Source organism: Ananas comosus, unplaced genomic scaffold (genome assembly GCF_001540865.1).
Source record: "Ananas comosus cultivar F153 unplaced genomic scaffold, ASM154086v1, whole genome shotgun sequence".
Classification (NCBI taxonomy): Eukaryota; Viridiplantae; Streptophyta; class Magnoliopsida; order Poales; family Bromeliaceae; genus Ananas; species Ananas comosus.
The window spans coordinates 6,001-28,376 of record NW_017893459.1 but is presented as its reverse complement, the minus strand read 5'-3'; the positions used below and the strand labels follow the sequence as shown (position 1 = coordinate 28,376).

Below are 22,376 nucleotides of genomic sequence, written 5' to 3'. Positions count from 1 at the left end.
ATTTTTTTTTTTGGAGTTTCTAATTTGCTTAGATTTAATAATAATCATGATAATGACAACAATGCAACTCTATCTTTAAAAAGATGATATTTAATGCAACTGTAATTGCAGCAGGGGTTTTAATGAGGGAAAATGATACATAAAAATGTGATGCCATGTGTATCTCAAAATATATTTTATAATTGCTTCATTGATTTCCAACTTTTTTTATCCTCTTTTATTTTGATTTTTTTTTTTCTTTTTACAGCCAGATCTCCGTGCCAATCTCTTCGTTTTATTACAATTAGATCACAGGCATAAAAAGAACAATTAAAATTAACGAAATGCGTTATGTCAATACAGCAACAGTACCAACTAAAGCTTCTACCTGACTTTTTCATAGACCAATGTAAAAAAAAATATGAAAAAGTTGAGAACTAGTTTTGCAAATAAAATTTTAATTTTAATTAATTTTAAACTAAAAAATCTAAAATTAAAATTAAAATTAAAATTTGAATTTAAAGCTATATTGCTACAATGCACATTCTCTCCTCCAATTACTTTACCCTAGCCATTTAATTTCTCCATCCTTGGAGTAATTCAAGATCTTTAAAAAAAAAAAAAAAAATGATTATTTTTATTTGGTGATATTGTCCAAATGGTTTTATATTAAGAGAACTAGGAATCTTCCACCTAAAGATGCTCAAAAAGTCGGCTGTTAGTCAACTATAACAAAAACCTCCTCCCCTCTAGAGACTACCAATTTGAGCTTCACAATAAATTCTTCAAGAAAGGTGAATCAAGAAGAAGAAATCTCAGCATCATAAGCCATGGAGAGCTGCTCTGATTTGCCTGCAACAGCGAGAAAGTAAGTGTTTCATATATTAGAGCTTCACTATTCTTTAATAATTTGCTCTGCTTCTCTGGTTTCTTAATTTTGTTAATGGCTTTAGCAATTATTGGTCTTATGTTAACTTTGTTTCTATGTTTAAGTTAACGCACTTCTTAAACGAGACTAATCTTGGAATTAGCAATTCTCCATAGTTACAACATGATCGAGAAATATTAGAGCTATTGAGCATAATTTAGTAAAGAATAAGGTGCGAACCATAGTTCTTAAGGACTATAAAATTATATTTAGTAATAGAAGATCCATTAAGATCCTTTTCTCTTGTTCGTCATAGACTCTGATCACTTCTCCTTCATCATATAGTTAAATTTCTTTTTCTTTCAAAGCGAACAAATGTTTTGTTTCCAAATTATTTTTGTTCAAATTTTTTAATTAAGTTTACAAAATTGATGACAGTCAAATATGTACCTATGAACGGATGATTAGCAAGAGTACTTAGTCCTGTAATCTGATGCTAGAAAGATTAATTGCCTAATATTTGCTGTTCGTTGAAACCCTTTAGTCACAATTACGAGACTAAAATGCTTAGGACAATAATGTTGAATATATTCCTGAGCTCGTTTCCTGTTAGATTCATATTGTAGATTACACAGTTCTATGAAGCTACAGCTTTGATCCGAACTTCAACATCTAATGGATTAATTTTTCGTATTAATTACACTCTAACAGGTTTAATTACTTAAATCCCCATCTCTGACAAATAGAACTTATTTGGTGTTGTTATTATTATAATTTCTTGTATCTGGAGTTGGTACCTCTAATTAACAAGTTTGTATTTACGTACATCTGATTATAGCTAGCATCATAAGAATATTAGCTAGTCCCAAATTTTGAGCAATTGTAACCTGCATGCGGTCTAACACTAGCTAGTTCAAAAGCATAGGCTGGAAGGCAAGGTGGCCGTCATCACGGGAGGCGCCAGCGGCATCGGCGAGTGCACAGCCAGGCTCTTCTGCCGGCACGGGGCCAAGGTGGTCATCGCTGACATCCAAGACGAGCTCGGGAAGTCGGTCTGCGACGAGCTTGGCCCTGCTGCTGCATCCTTCGTCCACTGTGATGTAACTAACGAGGACGACGTTAGCAACGCCGTGGACCACGCTGTCGCAAAGTTCGGAAAGCTCGATATCATGTTCAACAATGCTGGTATACATACTATCTGCTTATACTTTTCTTCATCAGTATATATTCCGCACTATAACAAAATATGTTTTAGACGAGGTGTCACGCCCCGGGACCCGGCATAGGCCCGCCCGGTGCGCGCCTAGACCCGCCATATGCCTGCACATATAAGGCGTCTACAACAAAAGAGATATGGAACCATGAAGAAATAAAGTTACTAGAGATATCAGAGCTAGTAACAGCTAACAACTAACAACAAGGAGAGCAAGGGGAAAGTAAACTACTAAACAAAAAGATAAAATTAGTACAAGAGTCATCATAACAGTACTACAAAAAGGGTGGTCTCTATACAAGGTACAACTCTTATCCTCTTCCAAAAGAAAACAAAGAAGAGATGGACCAACTATCGAATGTCCCTCGCTCACAAGCTAGCTCGTGGAGATTCCCTTTCCTCGGTCCCTAACCTCGTTCGAAGTGGAAGGCTCTGAAATGAAACAAGAAACAGAGGGCGTGAGAACTATAATTTATAGTTCCCAGTGGGCAATTACTGACCTCAGCTCAATGCACCGCTAGGCCCCAAAAGAAAAAGGTAAGTCCAAAAAGCAACAATAATAATAAATGGATTGCATTTATGAAAGTATAAATGAAATGTTAAGCTACTATGCCGCAAATAAATATGATGTCAATGTGTTGTACATTTACATTATGACAACGGAGTATATCCAAGCATGACTAATATGTCCCAACATAACGAGCAAGTAGGTATCATGATCCAATATATCAGTATATGTTGAATATGCTCTATCATGACAGCCAAGTATACTATGACGTAACAAATAAGACTATCATGAATACTACATGTCCCAACACTATGCTATAAGCATGTCAAAGATATCAAACTACTAAGCCTGTCTAGTAGTGATTGTCAGTTTTCGGTTTAATGTCATTGTTTAATCATATTCTAGGACCTACATAAGTGTAGTCCAGCTTGTGCCACCTAAGCGTCGGTGGTAGCTCCAGCATTTCCACTCTAGGAATGAGTCTATCCCTCCCGACCCCGTAGGTTTCTCGATACCGCACGAGCGATAAGTTGCGTAGGCCAACTCCGGAGTGCCGACTTGTAGGGAGCGACACTCACAAGCATATGCGAATGAGCACAAATGGCAAGCAAGTGTAGTCAACGTCTCAAAAGTCCAATCATCATGTCTCTAACATAGTAAAGGTCATTAGCACCTCAAAGATCTAGTTCAATGTCTCAAAGTGATGTTCCAACACTCACTATGCTTAGTGCCTCTTTATGACACTTAAGCTTGTTATAAGTTAAACACATTTCATAATGTATATTTCATTCATGACATTAGTACTAGGTTCTTATTTAACCCGAGCTCAATGCCCCTTTATGACATTAGCCCAATCACTCTCAAATAGTACAAGTCCCCAAGCCTCTTAAGGCTTATTAAAGTCCCTTATGTCTCAATTATGTATAAGTTCAAATGCATGAAGCAATACTCAATTTCATTATAAGAAACATGGTCCCGAGTCTAACATAAGAATGCCCAATGCTAGCGCAAGCTTCACATGCAACTCTCTCTCTACTATATAGAGGTCCGAAAATTCATTATACATGACATAGGGATGTTAAGCATTCTAAAATTCATAATAAATACATTTAACAAGAATATGCATGAATTTTCACTTTACGAAATATAAATCACCAAATATGAGAATTTCTAATATTGTAGGCTAGGTCAAACCCACGGAAACTTGCGTAACCCTTCGTAAGCTCCAACGAGGGTGCCCACTAGCTTCTTAGTACTCTAGAGGCATAAGAACAAAGGTTAAACGAACCTTACGATCAACTACAAGCTCAAATATTAATCTACTAAGCAAAATGGCCAAAATCTCACCTATAGTGTAGAAATCCCTTTCCAAAGCTCAAATGGAAGCTAGATCCCTTCCAAAGCAACCTAAATCAAGGTTCTAATCCAATTAGATTAGCTCAAAAAGCTCTTAATCAAAAAGCCCCAAATAAACCCTAGATTTTCCATTCTAGGGTTCCATATCCTAAAAACCATCAAAACTAGGTCTAGAGGGGAGAAATGGGCAACTAACCTCTTTATAAGCTCCAATCCAAGCTCCAAGAGTGAAGATATCCTATTTAGCAAGCTCCAAGTCCAAGCCTTCAAGCACCCAAGGGAAGAAGAGAGGGAGAGAAAGATGCCCCAAGTCCTCTTGTTGGTCTTCTTCTTCTCCTTCCTTCCTTCTTCTCATTCTCATTCTTCTTCTCCTTCTCTATCTAAGGTGTAGGGAGAGTTGGGAGAAGAGAAATGAGGGAGAGAGAAGGTGGAGTGGCCATAAAAGCCCTCTAATGCAGCAATATCCACCTAGGCCCTCCAACAAAGCAACCCGTGCGCTGCTCGGGTCTGGGCAGTTTTCGGACTGAGGGACCGGTCATCCCGACCTGGGACCGGTCTCTCAGCCTGCCTCGAAAATCCAACGTTCAGGAACCGATCTCTCCCCGCATGGGACCGGTCTCTCCCCGCGTAGTCGCGCTCGGGAACCGGTCTCATGCGCCAGGGACCGGTTGCCTCGCAGACTACCGCAACACTGTTCCGAGGGGACCGGTCTCTCCCACCAGGGACCGGTCCCTGAGAGTAAAAACTCTCAGAACAATGCCAAAACTCCAGAAATCGAACTTTTAGATCGGAATACCATCTACGACCTTCCACCAAATGTAGAAAAGTTCGGAATCCGTATCAAACACTCGAACTTCACAATTTGCACAGGTCCAGTGTGTTACATTCACCCCTCCTAAAAAGGAGTTTTGTCCGCGAAACTCAAAGCAACTACAAACCCCAAGACTCCATCTGAAAAAGATAGGGGTAGCGCTCCTGTAGTGCGCTCTCCAACTCCCAAGTGGCCTCGCGCTCCTCGTGGTTGCTCCACAGCACCTTCACGTAGGGAATCTCTCTGTTTCTCAATCTCTTTACCTCGCGAGCCAAAATACTCAAAGGTTGCTCTTCAAAGCTCAAATCATCCCTCAGCTCCAATGGCGTCGCTTCAAGTACATGAGCTGGATCATGGATGTACTTCCGAAGTACCGATACATGAAAGACGTTGTGCACGCCCGATAGGTTCGGTGGTAGAGCAAGTCGATACGCTACCGGACCTATACGTTCCAAGATTTCATACGGTCCAATAAAACGGGGGCTCAACTTTCCTCGAATCCCAAATCTCTTGATCCCTCTAGTCGGCAAGACCTTCAAGAACACATGGTCTCCAACTTGAAACTCCAAATCTCGCCGTCGTCGATAGCGTAGCTCCTTTCTCTACTCTGTGCCGTCAAAAGTCGCTCCCGAACAATTTGAACCTTGTCCTCAGCTTCCTGGAGCACATCTGGACCTAAAGCCAATCTCTCGCCAACTTCACTCCAATGAAGTGGCAATCTATACTTCCGTCCATAAAGTGCTTCGAAGGGTACCATCTTGATATTTGCTTGATAACTATTGTTATAAGCAAACTCCGCCATCGGTAGATGCTGCGACCATCCTCCCTGGAAGTCTATCACACATGTCCGGAGCATATCCTCTAAAGTCTGTATAGTGCGCTCTGACTGCCATCACTCTGAGGGTGGAAAGCTGTACTGAAATCTAGTCGAGTGCCTAGGGCGTCCTCTAGACTCCTCCAAAAGTGAGACACAAACCGGGTGTCTCGATCAGATATTATCGAAGTAGGCACTCCGTGAAGTCGCATAATCTCATCAAGGTACACTTGTGCGAGCTTCTCCCCGGTCCAAGTAGTATGATTAGGTATGAAGTGCGCCGACTTCGTCAACCTATCCACGATCACCCAAATACCATCATGCCCGGCTTGTGAGCGGGGCAATCCTGTCATGAAGTCCATGGTGATCCTCTCCCATTTCCACACTGGCATAGGTAAGCTCTGCAATTTCCCCGCGGGGACTCGGTGCTCAGCTTTCACCTGTTGGCAAGTTAAACATCTAGCAACATACTCACCAACATCCTTTTTCATCCCGGGCCACCAATAAAGCAACTTTAAGTCTTTATACATCTTGATGCCTCCCGGATGTATAGCATAGGGCGTTCGGTGTGCTTCTTGAAGAATTTCCTCTCTAAGTGCCGATTCCGCCGGTACACAAATCGGTCCGCGGAAACGCATCCATCCATCACCGTCCTCAGTGAAATCACCAGTGCAACCTCCAATTATTTTATCTCTAATTTTCTGCACCTCCGCATCGTGAGTTTGCTTTTTCTTGATCCGATCCAAGAGTGTAGGTTGCACCGCCAAGGTCATCAATCTCAAAGGTGTATCAGGAGCCACCACCTCCAACTCCAACCACTTCATCTGCTCGATCAATGGCAGTTGAGTAGCAACAGGCATTGCTAATCGCTAAGTTTTTCATCGATTTCCTACTTAGTGCATCTGCCGCCACGTTAGCCTTGCCCGGGTGGTAGAGGATCGTCAAATCATAATCATTGAGTAGCTCCAACCATCTGCGCTGTCTCAAGTTCAACTTCTTCTGAGTGAATAGATACTTTAAGCTCTTGTGATCTGTATATACTTCGCATCGCTCACCGTACAAATAATGACGCCATAGTTTCAAGGCGAAGACTACGGCCGCAAACTCCAAGTCGTGAGTAGGGTAATTCCTTTCATAATCCTTCAGTTGGCGAGATGCATAAGCGATCACTTTTCCGTCCTGCATCAAGACACAGCCTAATCCATTAAAGGAAGCATCACTGTAGATCACATACCCTACTCCAGCAATCGGCAAGGTTAGGATCGGTGCGGTAGTCAATCTCTGCTTTAACTCTTGAAAGCTTCTTTCACACGCATCATTCCAAATAAACTTGGTGCCTTTATGCGTGAGCCTCGTGAAGGGAGTAGATAACTTTGCGAATCCCTCAACAAACCGTCGGTAGTAGCCGGCCAAGCTAATAAAACTCTATATCTCGGTAACACACGTCGGCCTCGGCCAATCCTTGATAGCCTCAATCTTCCTCGGATCCACGGTTATACCTGATCTAGAAATCAAATGGCCCAAAAACGCCACCTCTCTAAGCCAAAATTCACACTTCTTCAGTTTGGCAAAGAGTTTCTTTTCCCGAGGCACTTGAAGTACAAGTCTTAAATGTTCCTCATGATCCGCATCATTTCGGGAATAGACCAAAATGTCGTCGATGAACACTACGACGAACCTGTCTAAATAAGGCTTAAACACACGGTTCATTAAATCCATAAAAGCTGCCGGGGCGTTAGTGAGCCCAAACGGCATAACCGTAAACTCGTAATGTCTATACCGTGTTCTAAAAGCCGTCTTCGACACATCATCGGGTGCAATCTTCAACTGGTGGTACCCCGACTGATCAAACAGATCGTCGACACGTTTTCGATCTTGGAGTACACACTCGATCCCTGAAGCTGATCAAACAGATCGTCGATCCTCGGTAATGGGTATTTGTTCTTGATCGTGACTTTATTAAGTTCACGATAGTCCACACACAAGTGAAGTGACCTGTCCTTCTTCCTGACAAACAAGACCGGTGCTCCCCAAGGTGACACACTCGGTCGCACAAAATCCTTATCCAAGAGATCTTGCAACTGTGCCTTCAGCTCCATCAGTTCCGCCTGTGCCATCCTATAGGGCGCCTTTGAGATTGGAGTAGTCCCGGGGACGAGATCTATCACAAACTCAATCTCCCTATCCGGTGGCATGCCTGGTAGCTCCGCTGGAAACACATCTCCAAACTCCCGCACTATGGGGATGTTCTCAATCCTAGGGGCGTCAGTTTCACCTCGCACTATGGGGAGGAACTAATCGTCATCGCAAACAGCGAACTCTGGCATCCTCGGTACACGACCTCCGCCTGCCCCGGCTCTTTGAACGTTACCGTTCGATTCTTGCAATCAATAGTGGCGTAGTACTTGGTTAGCCAATCCATGCCCAAAACCACGTCAAACTCTCCTAGTTTACGCAATGCAAATAGATCCGCGGGCATGATCCAATCTCTGATCCGAACAGGGCAACTAAGGCAAATCTCTCTAATATCCAAGGAGTGATCGGGAACAACAACACGTCCCCGATGCAACAAAGATGTCAGCGGGATGCCATGCAACTCGGCAAACAGCCGGTCTATAAATGAATGCGATGCAGCGGTATCAAATAATGCTCGTCCTCGAATACCATAAAGTAAAATGATACCTGCAACTACATTCTCAGCTGCTGCCTCCTCCTCTGTCTGGGCCGCGTACATGCGCCTGCTCGGGGCCTGCCGTGACCCCTCCAACTGTCGTTGCACAGGTGGCCGCCCAGCCTGCTGGTGTACAGAAGGTGTCCCCTGGCTGGGACCCGGTGAAGCTGGTGCAGATGCCGACGATGGCGCTGGCGATGGACCCCTCGGACAGTCCGACTAGAAGTGGCCCTCCTGGCCACACAGGTAGCACCTGCCCCGACTGCGTGAACATTGCCGTGGGTAATGAGGACCACCACAGATCACGCAGCGTGGAGCCTGGCGACGATCGGGTCCTCCTCGCTGAGTAGAAGAGTAACGTCCTGGCGACTGGCTCCGGCTCCTGGGATGCCTCCGCGGTCTCTGTGAGTGCGTCTGGCTCGCACCCTCAGCCGCAGGCCTCTTGCCCTTCCCTTTATCTGAGCCCTCGCGACGCTCCTGAAGATCTGCCGCTCCTGCCTCCACAATGACCGCGCGGTTCACAACCTTCCGGTAGGTTTGGAGGTTGGAGGATTGCACCAACCGAAAGATCGAAGGCCGCAATCCATGCTAAAAAATGCGGGCTTTGTCCTCGTCATCACGCACTACGAAGGGTATACAGTGGAGTAGCCGAAAAAATTTCCTCTCGTAGTGGGCCACTGTCCGCTCCTTCTGGCGCAAGCTGCGCAGGTCCTGCTCCATCTTCCTCTTGACGCTAGTAGGGAAGTAGTGCGCTAGAAGAAGCTCCTTGAACCTCGTCCAAGAAATCGCTGCCAAATCAGTGTTGGCGTTGTCCTGGATATCCAACCACGAATGATAGGCCTCGCCGTCCAAGTGATGTGTGGCGAGCCAAACTCTATCCCTTTCCTCAACCAAGGTATCTCGAAAAAGTTTCTCCATGTGCATCAACCACTTCTCAACAATCTAGTGGTCGACCTTCTCGCCGTCAAAGATCCTCGAACTGCACCTCCTGAACTCGCTGAGGTGATCCATGAGCCGATCCCGCTCGACTTTCTCGGCTATCACAGAAAAAGCTGCCCTCGCCGCAGGTATCTGAACCGGTGGTGCTGCGACCACTTCCTCCCGAGGTACGGTCTCGGGCGCCACACGCGAAGAACTGGGAGCGGGGGATTGCGCCCTCGGCACAACGTTCACAACGGGCGTTGGTGGTGTGGGAACCTGAGTCTCCCTAGAAGTCGCCGCCTGTTGTAACAAGAGATCCTCCAGGTGTTTCATCCATGCCTCATGACGCTGTGCCACCTCAGCCTGTCGCTAAGCGACCGCCGCCTGCTGCGCTACAAGATCAGTGAGGACAGCAAGCTGGGACCTCAAGTCGCGGACCTTGCTAGATCCGGAAGTAGCGGAGGTCTCAACCTCTTCGAGGTGTGCCGCATCATCCGCTTCAGCAGATTGGGAGCGTATAATCGGCATCGCCACTACAATATCATAAAACCGTATGTTAGTAACCCACGCTATCGCATCCCCTCTCAAAGTAACCAAACCCCAAATCATACGAAAGTAAGGAAGTATTCTTCACTACTAACTCCCGATATTACGTTGTCGGCTGCCAACGTGACCCTCCGTGAAGTTAGAAGCCAAATACCTCGATCAAACCCCAACTTTTTAGAGTTATCATAATATCCAATCATGATACTTTCGCTCAAAACTCAAATAGACCTCGTCTCTCATGAGCCTATTTCCTATCGTCCAACCGGCCTAAGGTTTGCTAGGTCCACTAAGACTCAACCCTAGGCTCTGATACCAAATTAATCTGTCAAGCCTCGGGACCTGGCATAGGCCAGCCCGGTGCGGGCCCAGACCCACCATATACCTGCACATATAAGGAGTCTACAATAAAATAGATATGGAAGCAAGAAGAAATAAAGTTACTAGAGATATCAGAGCTACTAACAGCTAACAACTAACAACAAGAAGAGAAAGTGAAAAGTAAACTACTAAACAAAAAGATAAAGTTAGTACAAGAGTCATCACAACAGTATTACAAAAAGGGTGGTCTCTATACAAGGTACAAATCTCATCATCTCCCAAAAGAAAACAAAGAAGAGGTGGACCACCTATCGAATGTCTCTCGCTCACAAGCTAGCTCGTGGCAATTCCCTTTCCTCGGTCCCTAGCCTCGCCCGGAGTGGAAGGCTCTGAAATAAAACAAGAAACAGAGGGCGTGAGAACTATAATTTATAGTTCCCAGTGGGCAATTACTGACCTTAGCTCAATGCACCACTAGGCCCCAAAAGAAAAGGATAAGTCCAAAAAACAACAATAATAATAAATGGATTGCATTTATGAAAGCATAAATGAAATGCTAAGCTAGTATGTCGCAAATAAACATGATGTCAATATGTTGTACATTTACATTATCACAGCAGAGTATGTCCAAGCATGACTAATATGTCCCAACATAACGAGCAAGTAGGTGTCATGATCCAATATATCAGTATATGTTGAATATACTCTATCATTGCAGCCAAGTATATTATGATGCAACAAATAAGACTATCCTGAATACTACATGTTCCAACACTATGCTATAAGCATGTCAAAGAGATTAAACTACTAAGCCTGTCTAGTAGTGATTGTCATTTTCCGGTTTAATGTCATTGTTTAATCATATTCTAGAACCTACATAAATGTAGTTCAGCTTGTGCCACCTAAGTGTCGGTGGTAGCTCCAGCATTCCCACTCTAGGAATGAGTCTATCCTTCCCGACCCCGTAGGTTTCTTGATACCGCACGAGCGAGCATAAGTTGCGTGGCCAACTCCGAAGTGCCGGCTTGTAGGGAGCGACCCTCACAAGCATGTGCGAATGAGCACAAATGGCAAGCAAGTGTAGTTAACGTTTCAAAAGTTCAATCATCATGTCTCTAACATGGTAAAGGTCACTAGCATCTCAAAAATCTAGTTCAATGTCTCAAAGTGATGTTCCAACATTCACTATGCTTAGTGCCTCTTTATGACACTTAAGCTTGTTATAAGTTAAACACATTTCATAATCTATGTTCCATTCATGACATTAATACTAGGTTCTTATTTAACCCGAGCTCAATGCCCCTTTATGACATTAGCACAATCACCCTCAAGTAGTACAAGTCCCCAAGCCTTTTAAGACTTAATAAAGTCCCTTATGTCTCAATTAGGTATAAGCTCAAATGCATGAAACAATGCTCAATTTCATTATAAGAAAGATGGTCCCGAGTCCAACATAAGAATGCCCAATGCTAGCGCAAGCTTCACATGCAACTCTCTCTCTACTATATAGAGGTCCGAAAATTCATTATATATGACATAGGGATGTTAAGCATTTTAAAATTCATAATAAATACATTTAACATGAATATGCATGAATTTCCACTTTATGAAACATAAATCACCAAATATGAGAATTTCTCATATTGTATGCTAGGTCAAATCCACCGAAACTTGCGTAACCCTTCGTAAGCTCCAACGAAGGTGCCCACTAGCCTCTTAGTACCCTAGAGGCACAAGAACAAAGGTTAAACGAATCTTACGATCAACTACAAGCTCAAACATTAATCTACTAAGCAAAAGGGCCAAAATCTCACCTATAGTGTAGAAATCCCTTTCCAAAGCTCAAATGGAAGCTAGATCCCTTCCAAAGCAACCTAAACCAAGGTTCTATCCAATTAGATTAGCTCAAAAAGCCCTTAATCAAAAAGCCCCAAATAAACCCTAGATTTTTCATTCTAGGGTTCCATCTCCCAAAAACTATTAAAACTAGGTCTAGAGGGGAGAAATGGGCAACTAATCTCTTTAGAAGCTCCAATCCAAGCTCCAAGAGTGAAGATCTCCTCTTTAGCAAGCTCCAAGTCCAAGCCTTCAAGCACCCAAGGGAAGAAGAGAGGGAGAGAAAGATGCCCCAAGTCCTCTTGTTGGTCTTCTTCTTCTCCTTCCTTCCTTCTTCTCCTTCTCCTTCTTCTTCACCTTCTCTATCTAAGGTGTAGGGAGAGTTGGGAGAAGAGAAATGAGGGAGAGAGAAGATGGAGCGGCCATAAAAGCCCTCTAATGCAACAATATCCACCTAGGCCCTCCAACAAAGCAACCCGTGCACTGCCCGGGTCTGGGGAGTTTTCGGACTGAGGGACCGGTCTCCCCGACCTGGGACCGGTCTCTCAGCCTGCCCCGAAAATCCAACGTTCGAGAACCGGTCTCTCCCCGTATGGGACCGGTCTCTCCCCACGTAGTCGCGCTCGGGGACCGGTCTCATGCGCCAGGGACCGGTTGCCTCGCAGACTGCCACAACACTATTCCGAGGGGACCGGTCTCTCCCACCAGGGACCGGTCCCCGAGAGTGAAAATTCTCAGGATAATGCCAAAACTCCAGAAATCGAACTTTTAGGTCGGAATACCATATATGACCTTCCACCAAATGTGGAAAAGTTCGGAATCCATATCAAACACTCGAATCTCGCAATTTGCACAGGTCCAGTGTGTTACACAAGGCTTTTTAGACAATTAACCAAACGCTATATCTATATATAGAAGCGATATCCAAATCATACTGACGAAAAATAATGAATTATAATATATCTCTAAACCTAATTAGATTGAAAATTATCAAATAATTGGACTAAAAGTAGAAAAATAGATGCTGAAACAACTGAATTTAGATTCATACGGTTGGAAAATCTTTATGATCTTTTATTACAATATTTTTTTAAAAACAATTCGAAAGATTAATTTCAGGTTTAGAAAAATTCTGAAAAAGAAAATAAATAACAAGTACGGTAAAAAAAAAGTTTAGATACGACCTGTAGATCGAGACGTGCAGAGTATTGTCCTAGAAGCGAAATTGCCCCTCTACATGCGAGGCTTTCTGGCAATTACTTCCAGCGATAGAACGACCACGTTCCACCCCGTCGGTACGATTTCAAGGTGGCGCAAGATGAACCTAACAAGCTTCAGATCTAGTAAAGAAAGCTCGGCAAAAATCAGCGCAAAAGATCAATGACGAGAAAGTAGGAAAAGACGAGATAGGGTTTAGGTATGCTCGGATTCTTCATTATGGATAAGGATTAGAATTAGGATTAGGATAAAGATAAAATCGAAAAAATTCGGATTAGGATAAAGATAAAATTGAAAAAATAAAAGTAAAATAAAATGGGTGTATGGACCACGCGTGCCATCGCCCGCCCAGCCGAGCCCGGCTCGTGCTCGTACCGCGCATATGTTTAAATGAGAGTATAACTCTCATTTTCTTCCAAACAGCTAGCTTGAGAATAAAGTAATATATATATACCAACAATATCCTTTTAGTTTTCAATGTGGGACAAAACCTCACACATAAAAATTTTAGTTGGGTTCTCAAGCAAAACCCATTAATAATTATTGGGCTCCCAAGAGACCTAACAAGTTTTAAATCACAAAAATCCAATAAAATCCAACACATACTAGGCCGGAACTGGTTTACTGTTTGATGTGTAGTTCCCAAAAGGTGTTTTCTGAATTATGATTGTGCACTGAAATCGGATATTCAAGTGAAAAGTTATAACCGTTCAAAGGTTTCTCTTGCCAATTATAAAAGTTATCAAACTCAGCAAAATTTTCGATTTAGTTATTCCATACACTCTAACACTAAATTGATTGCATCAGTTTTTTTTATTCATTTCTCTTTTTTGAAATATATATATACTAGTTAAGAAACCCGTGCAATGCAGTGGGTAAATAATTTAGATTCAAACTTTAAATTCAAATTTAAAATTATAATTTTTGGTTAGTTAAAAATTTTACTTTTACTTTTAATTTTAATTTTAATTTTAATGTTTTATTTTTGAGGACTAAAGTGAAAAAAAAATATAAAGTTTAGGAATAAAAATTGACATGCAAAATAAAATCAAGTAGGTGCTCATATGAAAAATTCATTAATTTTAACATCTTTTTTAATGACCGGGACGTAATTATAATGAAATCAGTTTGGAAACTCAATTGGGAAAAAAAATATTTAGGGGCCAAAATGAAAAAAAAAAAAGTGATAGTGCAATAAATCATGTACGTCGGCCTCACATCTCTCCAAAATAAGAAGAGGCATCCATTAAGGTTGCTAATTCATGTATTTTATTTTATTTTATTATTTTATTTATATTTTATTTTATAGATTTGAAAAAAAAATATTGAAAACCAGAATAAAAAATGGTACAAAGTTGAGGACCAACGGTGCAATAAATCGTGTATGCGGGCTTCAAATCTCTTCAAAATAAGAAAAGACCTTTTTAAAGTTGCTAATTCATGTATTTTTATATATAGTTTATTTTATAGATTTTTAAAAAAATGTTAGGTACGAAAATTAAAAAGGTGCAAAGTTGGAGACCAATAGTGTAATTAATCAAAGGGGCAATTACTTATATATTCCTGAAAAGTTTCCGACTTTTCGATTTACCCCTCTTAGAAGGGTAATATTGAAAATACCCTTTCTACATTCCAACCTATTTCTAATATACCCTAGGGGTGCGTTTGGTTCAAGTTATCTTAGCAGGATTACAGCCAATCCTGCCAGGATTACCGTGTTTGGTTCATACGCTATGTAATCTAGTCGTTAATGTAGCATTACAAATCGAGCAGGATTATACCGAAAATATTAATGAGAGGGGGTCGTGTATCTTGCATTACTGAAAATCGATAATACTACATATTATATAAAATGACAATTTTATCCTCTAACTCTCGAAACCCTTTCAATACATTATTTTAAAACTTTTAATTTTTAATTTTTAATTCTCAAATTTAAATTTTTAAATTTTAAATTTTAAATTTTAAATTTTTAAACTTCAAATTTAAAATTTAAATTTTAAATTTTAAATTTAAATTTAAATTTTAGATTTTAAATTATAAGTTTTAAATTTAAAATTTAAAATTTAAAATTTAAAATTTTCTAAATTTTAAATTTCAAATTTTAAAATACAAATTTTAATTTTAAATTCTGAATTTTAAATTTAGATTTTAATTTTTTATTTTATATATATTTATATTTATATTTTAGATTTTAAATTTAGAAATTTCATATTTATATTTTAAATTAAAATATTAAATTTATATTTGTGTTAAAATTTAAAATTTAAAATTTTAAAAATTAAATTATTTAAAATAAAATTTAGCAAAAAAATATTGTTTGTAAATAGTAAAAAAAAAGTTTACGAAATATGACTAAGGTGTCATTTTGGAATAGACTATATTTTATTGTCTAGATTATAAAATTTTATAGACAGAACCAAGCATAGTAACACTGTAAACACTGCAATCCAGCATTACATTACTGTATTAAACCAAATCTATTAATGCAGCATCAGTAGTAATTTCATTTAGAAATTCAAGATATCTGGATATATCGAAATACTCTATAATATTACATAACTCGAACCAAATGCGCCATAGAGTTAAAATCTATTAATTAACTCTGTTATCTCTATAAAATTATTATTTTGCCCTTTCAAAATTACTGTTTAACTCACGTTTAACCCAAGTTAACTTAACAGAAGATAACTGCGAGGGTATTTTGCAATAACGGTGGAATATATGAGGGGTATTTTAGGAAAAAAAAAAAAGAAGTAAGAATAAATCGAATATTTTCAAACGAATGGGGGTATATAGGTAATTTTCCTTAATCAAAATAAAGAAAGGACTCCGTTAGAATTGCCAATTTATGTATTTTTATATTTTATTTTATATATTTGAAAAAAAAAATGTTGAGAATGGAAATAAAAATGGTACAGAGTTAGAGACCAATGGCACAATTAACTATGTATGTATGTGGGCCCACATTTCTTCAAAATATTATCAATTTAAGATATATATATCTTTCCGCGCATTGTGGCATTGTGTGCAATTAATGAATGAATGAATTAATTAGTATTAATATATGTATATATATGTGCGCGTGGCGCATGCGCTTGGTTACAGGAATCGGCGGGGCGCCGACCCACAACATCCTGAAGTGCTCAAAATCGGACTTCGAGCGCGTGCTGGCTGTGAACGCGGTGGGGCCCTTCCTGGGGACGAAGCACGCGGCGCGCGTGATGATCCCGGCGCGGCGCGGGGCCATCATCGCGACGTCGAGCCTCGCGGGCGTGGTGAGCGGCGCGGCGTCGCACGCCTACACGTGCGCGAAGAGCGCCGTGGCCGCGCTGACGAGGAACGCGGCGGCCGAGCTGGGGCGCCACGGCGTGCGCGTGAACTGCGTCTCCCCCGCCGCGCTCGCCACGCCGCTCGCCGAGCGCTACGTCGGCCTCCGGGGCGCGGACTTCGAGGCCGCCATGGAGTCCGCCGCCGTCCTGAAGGGCGTGCGCCTGCGGCCGGACGACGTCGCCAACGCGGTGCTCTTCCTGGCCAGCGACGACGCCCGCTGCGTCAGCGGCCTTAATCTCGTCATCGACGGCGCCTTCTCCGTCGTCAACCCCTCCTTCGACCTCTTCAAGGACGTCGAAAATCCGGCTTAATTAATTAATTAATTATCAGACTGCTACTAGCTTTGCTGGTACCAATCGAGTGCTATTCGATCTCTCATCAGTCGGCTCTCGAGCCTAGTTTGGATTCTTTTACCAAAGAGTGTACGTCTGCATGCTTAATTACTTTCTCTTTTTCTCTCATGCTATAAAATAATAGTCTTTAACTCTAATAAAAAAGTATGTAGATTTGATGGTTGTCGTCATTTCGCAAGAGTTTTGAATTTCTGGAAGCCCCCGTCGAAATGTAAAAACATGTGTATTTGGACACCATATATATATATATATTTTCAAGCTACGTCGTCTTTCAACCCATATATATACTTATATCATTTGAACTTTGTTTTAACTATAATGTATGTATTTTAAAAATAAATATGGAAGTTTATATTTTGCTATCATAGATATATAAAGCTCCAAAGCTTTTGATTTTGAGCAATGTTAATGGCACACCGAAAATATGGTTATAAATTATAGCCCCCACCGGTACAAGGATCTATATTAATTTCTATACTAGTACTTAAATTCTTTATTTTTGGGCTTTTGCTTATATAAACCTTTTACTCAAAATTTTCAAACTTACACTTCATTTTGCCAAATACCCCTTCTGAAATGTCAATTCTGTTATCAGCGAACCCTAAAGGGCATGGGTATACTTGAAGGAATTTTTTAAGATCAATTAAAGATATTTTAATCAACCAGGAATAAAAAGACGTTTGGTCCAGATTCTAAAAAATAAACCGAAATCAATAAAAGGTATTCTAGGCTGACCTAGCGAAATGCTCTACAATTTATAAACGGAAATCAATTCTAAAAGTCAAGATCAATTCTAACAAAATCACTATTTCAAAAACCATGCCGAACACCCCCCCTAAATTAGTTATTTTTTACGTTGGGCATATTTGATATTATCCAATATTTTTTAATATAAAAATTCAAAATAGTTATCTAAATCTCTGGATGGGTGGGTGTAAAATTTGCACCCTTCAGTCACTTTTGTTTGAGTTCAACGTGACATCATCAACTATGAAGTGGACCCTTTACTAATATAAAAATTCACAAAACTAATTTTGAACCATTTTCTAGCACATTTGGTTCAAGCTATGCAGTATCTTTAGTTATTTCAACATAACTAAAATAAGATTTTGTTTAGTGCAGTAATAATTTCGCATACAAAATTATTGTATTTTGTTTATCTTATAAGTTTCAGTGATTTTGTATTACATATTCATAATTTGTAGAATATGTAATGCAAAATGCCTGTGCCTCTTCTATAATATTTTTGAGCTAATTATATACGGGATTAGCAAATGCACTAATCTGAAAAGATTTATGCAGAATTTCTAGCGATCCTAATTGGATAGCGCGAATCAAGCACACCTAGATAACCTTGTAAGTAATATGATGGCAAGTTAATGTTAAACAATGAAGTCCGGCCCGAAGCCAGGTCCAAAGTGTGATGATACCCATCAAGCCTTCTCTAGGTCCAGTTCAAAAGCAAATGCTGTAGAAGTATGAATTTATAAATATATATGTACTATATTAATACATGAAAATATAATAAAAATGTCGCTATCAGATAATTTAATAGCATAAATCGTAGAATAATATGCATGCATGTAGATATTATTTGTTTGTATACTTTACGGCAGGCAAACACAAAATATGCACATGGACACAAGTTTGGGCTGTGGGCTTGGCTCGAGCAGGATTCACGCAAACACAAATAAGCATATCCGCCGGGATAGTCCTGAATATTAATCTTCTTAACAATTACTGTGTACTTTCCAATCACATTCCGAACCAAGTAAAACCTTATATCGCTGTGTTTTGTCCCCTCATGAGACATCTGATTCTTTAATAAATGAATAGCATTTTGATTATTTAAATAAAAAACTATAGCCTAACAACAAGAAGTAAACTCTCAAAATAAGCATCATAGTCACATAACTTCCTTCACACCCTCTGTCATAACAATATATTCCACTTCGGTTGTAGACAAGACGACAATCGATTGTAATGAAGCTTTCCAACTAGCTGTACATCTACTACTGGAGAATACGTAACTTGAAAGTGATATCCTCCTATCCAAATTACTTGCAAAATCCGAATTAACATATCTAACCACACTATCTTTACACCTCCCAAACTCCAAACAAGTGCCGATAATTTCTTATAATATCTCAAAACCACTTAACAGCATATCAATGCACTTCATCAGGATTTTGCTCATATCTCTGCTAACTATACTCACTGTATAAGAGATATACGGCCGTGTGCAAACCATGGCATATATAATGCTCCCGACAGCACTAGAATAGGGAATATGTGACACGTACTCCCGCTTATCATTGATTTGCTCATCCTGGCTGCGGAGGAAGGCGAGGGCTTGTGTTTGGGTATGGCAGAGGTGTGGGCGAGGGCGAGGCGACGGAGGGCGAGGCGGTGGCGGAGGTGAGGCGGCGGGCATGGATGAGCATATCAGGGGTATTTGGGTATAAAAACTAAGATATAAATGGAACCCTAATAGAACACTAACGGTGGAAGCTGAAGTGGACATTTTTTATTTTTTAAGGGGCAAATGTCACACCCCGAGACCCTTTTTGTAAAGCTTTTTCAAATAAAAGACCGGTTCAAAAGTAGAGCCAGCGGAAAACGCCCCTTTTTTTATTTTAAAATACAAACTTGCCAAAAGACGAAAAAGACCTGCCACAAATACAGGTTTTTCTCTGTTCAGTAGGACAGAGTCTTCCCTGTATTTGTACAACGTACCACTACGAGTGTTGTTGCAGCACTACATTTAATCACATAACAGCATTCACAATGCAGATGCTCACGGCAAACATTCAGCCAGCAATCCTTGAGATGATGCATGCTCTAAGCACTCCTTAGGCGAAGGATGATGCATATGCACAATACAACAAACAATTCTATCATTTGAAATTGTTTTCCACTCAAAAACTTTATTTTTGAAATATTAAGAATCGATAAAGTCGTAAAATCATTTGAAAATAGTCTCCCACACGGAGACTCATTCATTTTTAAAAACGAGCTAGCACGAGGGGTAAAAAATCACATATTTTAAAACCGAAACCACGATATCATTGAAAATCCTAAAAACATCACCATTCCAAATATTCGCAACTAAATGATTATCCACAACCAGGATTATTCAAAAACAGACAATCAAGCAAATAGATAACATAACTACAATTTCTAGTTTATTAGCAATAAATAAAACGGGTCGAATCGGAATACCGTAACCAATGCAGATGTGTCGGAACCTCTAGAGCTTGCTAGCTATCGCACCTCACGCATCATCCCGACTCCCACCACCAAGATCGCCTAAAAAGGGAGGAGGGTGAGAACCCAACAAGGGTCTCTCAATGGATACCGCAAGCCGAAGAAAGCGAGTGTACTCACTGGCGAGAGAAAACAACTAAATAGATAGATTGTCATGTACAATAGCGGATAAAGAAGCATAGATATGAACAACAGTAATCACCTACTGCTATTGTAAACAATAAATATATGTATTAACTGTATGAAAACTAATATCCAAACACCTCGCCATATAGGTCTAAAGACTGCAGGGAGTGCTACAATGTGCTCACCCACCGGCACAAAGCCCCAGCTAGCACCTTGCAGGGGCTCATAGGTCGTAGTAATGACCACTTTTCTAAAAAAGAATACCCACGTTGTGGCCAAACCGCTGGTGTTAGTAATATGCTACATGAGCTGTGACGATCGACGTGAAATACTTAATAATCAATCAAGACGGCAAATAGCCGAGAGTAAGTCAATAAACAACACCTGTCCAAACTAGATCACAAGATCGGCGAACCAATCAGCACCGATCAATTAGGCCTCTCAAATAGAGATCATGCAATAAATCCAACACCTCTCTACTACGAATATGTGAATCAGTAGAAGTAGAGTAGAAAAACCAGAAGTCTAGTGGTAAATGCTCATCAATAGTATGCAAAACAACGAAAAAAAATGAAGAAAGAATATCACCGAGCTAGCACCACTGTACCGACTCCGGATCGAAGCACCTATTTGTAATCGTTGCAATATCTAATGCTCAAGGTATGCTGGGACATCAACTGGACCTACGAAAGACCCACTGAGTCAAGATCCACTGAGTCGCCTCCAAAACACTAAACCCACAACCCAAAAAGTCCACCGAAACACTTCCAATTGCCATGGAGTGTTTCGGAAAGGACCAAAGTACAATCCTAATCATCCGATGTCCTGAAACGCACCAACATAGGTGTTCAGACAGCAAACACAAGCCCAAAGAGTACAAATAATAACAAAGCACTTAAAGCTATTCCGGGTTCTCGAAAATGCCATTTTCGGCATTGGAACCCTCCGTCGTTCACTCATTGTATTTGGAAACTAAAGACAACAAGTGTAACTAGCCAACTATGCTCCGCGACAAACCTGGGGTGATAACACTACCAACAACTGGAACCCTACGATGGTCACCGCTTTTCGTCGAGGATTTTGTCGAAAAGACGCTTCAAAAATCAACTTTGATTTCATGAGGGCATCGAGAGCTTGGACAACCAGTCCAAAGTGTTACATCAAGTAACCTTACGCTGCCCAAGGCAGCCTCTGCTGTCACAATTGCAAACAGGCCCCTAAACAAGAGATATATTGCAAAATAAACACAATTAATAGGGTCGATAGAGAACATCGTACGTCTGCGAGACCAACCGAGGGGACCAGTGGATAGGTCTCGATGCAGCGAAACTCGTGCTCGCTGTCTGGGGTAAGAAAAACTATTGAGGAGCGTTCCGGAGCAAAGATTACAGTAATTAACTAAAGGCTTCGGGAGCGACAACATAAAAATAGTGAGTTGCAGCTCCTCCGAGAGAAACCGAGGTGAGTACGATGATCAGCGATGACTCTAAGTCACCGTGCACACCTTCTGAAGGATCGGAGGGCTCCGGGATGGCCGGAATAGTAAATAGAGTAAAAAAGGCTCAATTTCGGGCTAAGCAGGGAGCTATTGGTTCCGGTTGGCCACCGACGACACGACGGCGTGTACGCAGCCCAGGAATGGGTGCGGAAGGGAAGGGGAGTACTGTTCTCACCTTGGCCTAAGGCGGGGAGTGACAGCGATGGCGTTGGGAGGTACTCTACCTGAGCTAGAGTTCTCAGTTCGGCATGGGTGCACTTCCAAGCGACGACAGCAGCCGGAGAGGTAAGTGGCAGAGGCGGCACGTCCCCAAAGACCGGAGGGAAGCGGCGGCGCTGCTCAGGGGTAGCAGTGGTTGCGCTGCAAGGAGGTGGAGTCGCCATTGCTAGGGACAGCCTCGAGATAGCTGTAAAGCTTGCGGCGGGGCTCGGCGGTGACGGGGCTACCTTAGGGCAAGGATCGGAGCCCTATGCTGTTGAGGGTGAGGTCCGTAGGGTGCTGCTCCCCCCCGAGGTAGCCTGAGCCAAAGAGGAAGGGAGATGGAGAGGGAAACTTGAGAGAGAGAGGAAGAGGGGGCTATGGCCGAGGTTTGGCCAACCGGAGGAGAGTCACCGGCGGTCGAGAAAGTGTGCGGCGCTGTCAGAGGAGGTTGGGGAGGGGCCTAGTGCTTGAGAGAGGAGAGGGGGAGGCTAGGGTTAGGGTTTGGAAGGAGAAAACCCTAAATATATACCACTATATAC

General features: G+C 41.4%; 1 protein-coding gene across 1 annotated transcript; it reads left to right on the top strand.

Annotated features, from left to right (window-relative positions):
- Window positions 1-667: 667 nt before the first annotated feature.
- Window positions 668-17,007, top strand: LOC109706097 (momilactone A synthase-like). Its single transcript, XM_020226905.1, has 3 exons — window positions 668-847; window positions 1,773-2,032; window positions 16,168-17,007. The coding sequence occupies exons 1-3, from the start codon at window positions 810-812 to the stop codon at window positions 16,701-16,703; spliced, it is 834 nt and encodes a 277-aa protein (XP_020082494.1). The 5' UTR covers window positions 668-809; the 3' UTR covers window positions 16,704-17,007.
- Window positions 17,008-22,376: the final 5,369 nt, after the last annotated feature.

Coding starts and splice junctions, on each gene's coding strand:
- LOC109706097 (XM_020226905.1), top strand. CDS start 810: ATGGAGAGCTGCTCTGATTTGCCTGCAACAGCGAGAAA. Junction 848..1,772: donor TTGCCTGCAACAGCGAGAAA/GTAAGTGTTTCA, acceptor TCAAAAGCATAG/GCTGGAAGGCAAGGTGGCCG. Junction 2,033..16,167: donor TATCATGTTCAACAATGCTG/GTATACATACTA, acceptor GCTTGGTTACAG/GAATCGGCGGGGCGCCGACC.